The sequence below is a fragment of the Cariama cristata genome, unplaced genomic scaffold, assembly GCF_000690535.1.
Source record: "Cariama cristata isolate BGI_N322 unplaced genomic scaffold, ASM69053v1 scaffold24463, whole genome shotgun sequence".
NCBI classification, from domain to species: Eukaryota; Metazoa; Chordata; class Aves; order Cariamiformes; family Cariamidae; genus Cariama; species Cariama cristata.
This window is the reverse complement of record NW_009608162.1, coordinates 10,444-16,703: the sequence shown is the minus strand read 5'-3', so window position 1 is coordinate 16,703 and position 6,260 is coordinate 10,444. Positions and strand designations below refer to the sequence as shown.

Genomic DNA, 6,260 nt, shown 5'->3' with positions numbered 1-6,260 from the left:
GCTGCCCAGGGAGGTGGCGGAGTCCCCATTCTTGGAGGTATTTAAGAAAAGACTGGAGGTGGCACTTAGTGCCATGGTTTAGCTGACATGGTGGTGTTAGGACAATGGTTGGACTTAATGATACCAGAGGGCTCTTTGAACCAAATTGATTCTGTGGAACCGGGGGGAGCTTGTATGGTACCCGGCTGTGAAGCCTGGGGAGGTGGTGGGGCCCTTATGGAACCAGGAAGGGTGAGCGCCCTGGGACACTGTGCAGTACCCTTGCCTTTCCCTGGGGAGTGGCATTTCAGTAATAGAAGTTTCCAGGCTCCACTGATTCAGCCCTTGGCAGGAGGACTTGTTTCTCCTCGCTAAAAACTCGTGCACTCTCTCTTGCATTGCTGACTTCACAAGTTTTCTAACCCTGTCATAATCCCTAGAGAGAAAGATCTCGACGAGGTCCTGCAGACACACACGGTGTTTGTCAACGTTTCCAAAGGCCAGGTGGCGAAGAAAGAAGATCTCGTTCAAGCATTTGGGACAGATGACCAAACAGAAATCTGTAAGATGGTAGGTTTCACACACCTTGCTTTATAGAAGCTTGGAGAAAACTTTCCAAATGTTTTACATAAGGGTCACACAGACATGGGAGGTGGATTTGCTACTGTAAAGTTTTCATACAGTGCAGTGCTGCTGTAGGTGAAAGGGTTGTTTATTTGTTAAGAAATCAGTAGAGAGAAGCGGTAACTCTGTGATACAGTCTTAGATCTTATATATGCACCTGGCTGAAAAGAGTTCTGAGTGTTCGGTGTAACATACAGCTTCTATGCACTGATGTCTACGGACACAGAAAAAAGGTTAGCCAGCAGTGAAGTTTCTTACCTAAGATACATTTTTAAGGATGCAAGGAAAGGAAGGGGATAGTTACTTACTTTAGACAGTTCAATTAAGTGTTAAGAACAGATCTAATTTCTTAGTCCTTCTTGGTAGAATATGAACTGTGGACTTGTGGGTGATGAGAATTCAAGTAAGTCTGTGCTTCTCTTTTTGTAGTTTAGTATTTCTGCAGTGGATTTTTTCATCTGAAGTCTTTCCAGTGTTGTCTGTCGTAATGATGTACGTTATTAATACGGTTATTTTTTTTCTGCACTTCACATCTAACCAGACCATTCAAGCAATTGTTAAATTTAAGAAAGTTTTCACTATTTGGTCAAATCTGTGATGTTTATTAACTGATTTCATTATTTCTACTGTACAGATTTTATCAAAAGGGGAGCTGCAGGTATCAGACAAAGAACGGCACACACAGCTGGAGCAGATGTTTAGAGACATCGCGACTATTGTGGCTGACAAATGTGTGAATCCTGAAACAAAGAGGCCATACACAGTAATCCTTATAGAAAGAGCCATGAAGGATATTCACTACTCTGTGAAACCACACAAGAGCACGAAACAGCAGGTTAGTTTTCTCACAAAGTCAGCTTCTGCCCAGAGGTGTTGTCTTCAAGTGTAATGTCTCCGTTAGCAGTCACAGAGGGATCAACAAAGCCCTGTGGTCTAAAGTCCACAGGGTGGCAGAGTGATTACTCAGCCAGCTGGCAGTTGAATGCTGGATACAAGCAGCTTATGAAACTCATGCACTTTGTTTTCTAACAATTCAGGGAAGGAAGAAAGAAAGAAACTGATGAAAACAGCGATATGCCTGGAACAGAAATAAAAGTTTTAGCATTTGTTTTAATTGAAGTAGTAAATCGGGATTCGCATCTGAGCCACATGGGTTTCTGTTGTTTTGCAGTATAACTGCTATTTAACATTATTTCAGACAGGTTTTTGAAGTATTTGAAGTGATCACGAACAACAAGAACTCTGCCTTTTCTTATTAATTTGTCAAAATAGCATAATAGCAAACTTCCAGCAGCAGAGCAGCAGTCATCAGTACTGAGAAATGTGTCTGAAGCGAGTGTGAAGGATTTGAGATTTTGATCGGTGTCGTGTTTTTTAAGCAGGCTTGTAAATGCTCTTCCTTACTGTCTTTACAGGCACTGGACGTGATCAGACAGTTAAAGGAGACCATGCAAATTGAACGTGCTCACATGAGGCTGCGATTTCTCCTTCCAGCAAAGGAGGGGAAGAAACTGAAAGAGAAGCTCAAGCCACTGATTAAAGTTATTGAGAATGAAGAATTCCATGAACAGTTGGAAATTGTAAGCAATAAAGCAGTCCTTGGGTTTCATACTTGATTTGACTACACATGTACGTTTTACTAGAAGATGAATTAATATATGGAAGTTGTTTAGATAAATGGCAAGTTTACCAGAGATTCTAAATCAAAGATGTAGTTTGTAGTTTTTAATTTCACACAGTCCTGGTGATGTAAGCTTGGAAGTAGCCTTTATTATACAGAGATTGCTGCTTCAAGCTGAGGAGAAGCACAGCAGAATTTCTCTTAGCAGTGATTATCCTACAACACTGATAAATTTCTCTGCATATACGGAATGTTATTCTTATTTATTTAGTGGGTCAGGCCTGTATTTTGGTAGTGGTTAATTAGTTTTTAAAAAAGTAGTCTGTGGTAAAGCAAAATTTGGTATTGGTAAAAATTGCCCTGAGAACAAATTAGAATCTAGCAATCCCAACTGTCAAAAGACACATCCAACATGGGCAAATGGAACTGCAGAAGCTCTGTGAAAAGATTGCTTAACAGAAATCACATGTCAACTCTGCAAAGTCGTTCCTAGGAACTCAACGGTTGGGGTTTTTTAAGTTAAAATTAATGGTAGACCTTGAAAAGGGGCTGATGAAAATCCAGTATTATGACTTGACTGATGAAATGTGAAACATTTCAGGTGTGCCTTATTGACCCTGGCTGCTTCAGAGAGATTGATGAGCTGATCCGGAGTGAGACAAAAGGGAAAGGAACACTGGAAGTGCTCAGTCTGAAAGACGTGGAGGAAGGAGATGAAAAGCTTGAATAATGAAAACCTTCCTGCAGCAGTTCTACTTTAACAGCATCCTACGAAATGACTGGTGTTAGCCACTCTCTTCTGTTAGGCCTTCCTTTTTTTTCCAATCTCTTGCTGCCAGATATTTTCTGACACTAATCCTTTGGGATTTTTCCATGCAGTGTGGGGTTTATTTTTTTTATAATTTTACACTTGCTTAGTTTACCAATTTCTTTGCGTGCAGGAACGTTTTGTGTCAGAGTTGCACTAACAAAGATTGAGTTAAGCCGTGATTCAGAAGGTACTCTGGCTTTGGTTTACTTTAAGGGTTGCTATCGGAGGGTGTTTGGCTGATATGGTGCCAATCATTTTTACTTTAAGTTGTCAGTGTTGAGTGGAAGATTGCATTGGTCACTGGGGGGTGGGTTTCATATGTGAGGAGAGGAACCTGAAGAAAAGAGAGCTTCATTTTCCCTTCTGAAGAGGTGCAAAGTGCAGATCGTGTCTAAAAACTGATCTCTTGGCAGCACGAAAACTGACTTAGACTTCCATAAATAGCTGCTTGATAATTAGGGTACTTTAAAGGACCATCCTTAAAGATTTCCTTCACTGGGTGTAACAGTACTTGCTGACTCATCCAAAACGTTACCCAAATAACTTATTCCTAAAGTATATTTAGCTACATTAATAAAAATGAATTATTGTCTATTTATATATTATAGATACAGAAAGAAAATTATTTTTGTTGCTAGCATCGGAGGTGTGCTTTCTGTAGGCTGAAAGCTTAGCCTGCGCTCATGAGCTGTTCTCGTTCACGTGATAAAATGACTCTGGAACAGGCAGTGGTGGCCTCTGGCCATTGAGCTAGTCAGGCTTTTGTTGGGCCCTAATTCATGAGTGGTCCCTGTTTATATGTGCCCCTTTTCTTTTGAGTGTGGTCAAGAACAATTCTGGCAGCTGTCCTTTATCCTTTGGCTTTTTTTTTTTTTTCCGCTGCTTTCTAATACATACACAGAATTTCCAGCCAACCCCTGAGGCACGTTCTTGATAATTGTGTTCAACCTTATTTCAGCTGTGTTAAACAAATGCTTTTAAGTTAAACTTTCAAAGAAGAGGCCAAGAGAGGACAGCAACTGGAGAAGGAGATACTAAAACTACAAACCAGCAGGCAAAGGAACTGTGCTTGAGTGACTAATTTAAGGAGGAATTTGAGGAACCTTTAGGATTACGGACGTGTTTCCGTGCTGATAGTACACAGCAAGTCAGGAGCTGCAGGCTAGCCGGTGACTACATCTCTCTCCCAGACGAGCACGCCTTGTGTTCCTTGTTTGCTGTTTACTTTTAGAGCGCCTGGCTCTGCCTGTTAGATGCCAATTAAATGGAGCTCTCGTTTGTAGTCTTGGCGTGACCTTTTCCCTTGTACCATTAACACGTCGTGAATTTTCCAGAATTTAAGCAGGGAGAGTTGAAGTCAAGTGGAGTGGAAGAGGAGAGGTTTGACCTGCCAGATGTGGAGGGCCTGCGGGACTCGATGCTCAGTCAGAGGCTTCCTCTTGGAAGCCGATTTCTGCAGCAGTCTATTGACACCAGCTTGTGCCAGGTTGGGTTAAATTTCTTTAGTAATATTTTAGAAGGGCTTACCACTATAGAGTCTTGAGTTTTGCTGAGGGCCAGTGAAATGGAGATTCTTGAACCGTTTTACCCATTGTAAAATACTTTCTCGTGCCTCCGAGGTAATCTTCCATGGTGTTTAAAGGCTGCCTAGGAAAGTTTAACGGCAGAATTACTGTACTGGCCATGTGGACACAGCCTCGGTGTGGGGACCCCTACATGCATGGACAGATTGGCAAGGTTCCTCCTGTGTGCAAACCCTTAACTGCTTGTCTTTCAAATGGCCATCTCTTCACGCATACTTTATGAAGCACCGAAGATGATAATGCGGATATTTAGCTTGTCACTGGCAATCGGCGCTAACAATTCATAAATCTGAAAATGAGACACTGAGTAAGAGCCTCAGATGATACAGAGTCGGTAATACTTGATTTCACAATCCTGTCATTTCTTTGTTTTCTGTGTTCAGCACCTGGAGCACAATAGGATGGCTGCAGGTTAAAGATCTTGAGTTACAGAAACTTAATCGAAGCTGAGTTACGAGCTTGGTGCTAGGAAGGCAATTTCCTTTGACAGTCTTTTTCTGCAAATCAAACTCTAAGGATTTTCTCTGGTAGAGGGAGCTTGATTTTATCTCTCAACAAAGAAATGTACACGCTTGCGTTTCTTGTCATGTGTGTAGTTCAGCAAGAATGCATGGTGAGCATCAAAATAAACATCAGTATTGGTAGCCGGTTTGTTCTTGCCCGTGGCAACAGGAGCATAACTCCCTGCACAGCCGTTCCCTGGCTAATTAACTGAAACTTCGGAAGCTTTCTATCTAGGTAGTAATAGCCTCCTCTTGTCGTTTGAAATCAGCTGGCAGTTAATGAATCTGTTGCCTGCAGAGGTTGTTAATTAAGCTGTTACCTTCTGAACGGAGAGGAAGGGACTGTGGGTGGTGGTGGCTGAGTGGGAGGTGACGGCCAAGCAGGAGATGTGCGGTGTGCAACAATGGCAGGTGCCACGGCGAGGTGTGGGGAGCTGGGCTCCATCTGTGCTCCCCAGTTGTGCTGTCTCCACCAGGCAGTGAAGCCGTGATGGCTGCCCTGCGTGCCATGGGGCTGGAGGGCCAGGGCTGGAGTGCCAGCACAGCACAGGGCTGGAAGGCAAACTGCAGCCAGCGGCTCCAGGAGCTGGGCGCCACCATCGCCTCGCAAGGTGCTGCCGCTTTGGCTTGGTGGGGACGGCCCGGGGCGGGTGGGGGGTGGCTCTCGGTCCCCCCCATCGTCCTGCATGGTACCAACGGCGCCTTCATGTCCTCCAGAGCGAGGGAGGAAGCTTTTTGCCCGGTCGTGTGAGGAGAAGCTCAGGCAGAACAGAGAGCTGCTCTCTTGCCTACGTGAGGCCGTGCAGGAGGACGTCCATGCCTTTGGCTTGGTGGGGACGGCCCGGGGCGGGTGGGGGGTGGCTCTCGGTCCCCCCCATCGTCCTGCATGGTACCAACGGCGCCTTCATGTCCTCCAGAGCGAGGGAGGAAGCTTTTTGCCCGGTCGTGTGAGGAGAAGCTCAGGCAGAACAGAGAGCTGCTCTCTTGCCTACGTGAGGCCGTGCAGGAGGACGTCCATGCCCTGGAGACTGCCCAGAAGGTACCGGCCGGTCCCCTCTGCCGCACCCCTGCCTGGTGCTGGCCCTGCAGAGCCAGCTCCTCCACCGCTCCTCTGCAGGAGCAGGCAGCACAGGGCAGCA

At 44.9% G+C, this 6,260-nt stretch overlaps 2 protein-coding genes across 2 annotated transcripts in view; both read left to right on the top strand.

The window, feature by feature from the left end:
* Positions 1 to 419: 419 nt before the first annotated feature.
* SBDS (Shwachman-Bodian-Diamond syndrome) lies at positions 420 to 3,403 on the top strand (the record flags this gene model as incomplete). The annotated part of the gene is made up of 4 exons (XM_009697034.1): positions 420 to 549; positions 1,238 to 1,438; positions 2,019 to 2,183; positions 2,826 to 3,403. Coding segments are annotated over 4 exons (625 nt in total), but the record flags the coding sequence as incomplete, so codon positions are not given.
* Positions 3,404 to 5,611: 2,208 nt separating this feature from the next.
* The window catches only part of CCDC183 (coiled-coil domain containing 183), a gene marked incomplete at its 3' end in the record, with an annotated part of 4,933 nt that continues 4,284 nt past the window's right edge, over positions 5,612 to 6,260 (top strand). The window contains 2 exon segments of the mRNA XM_009697032.1: positions 5,612 to 5,732; positions 6,039 to 6,160. Of these exon segments, the coding sequence (XP_009695334.1) occupies positions 5,612 to 5,732; positions 6,039 to 6,160 (243 nt within the window).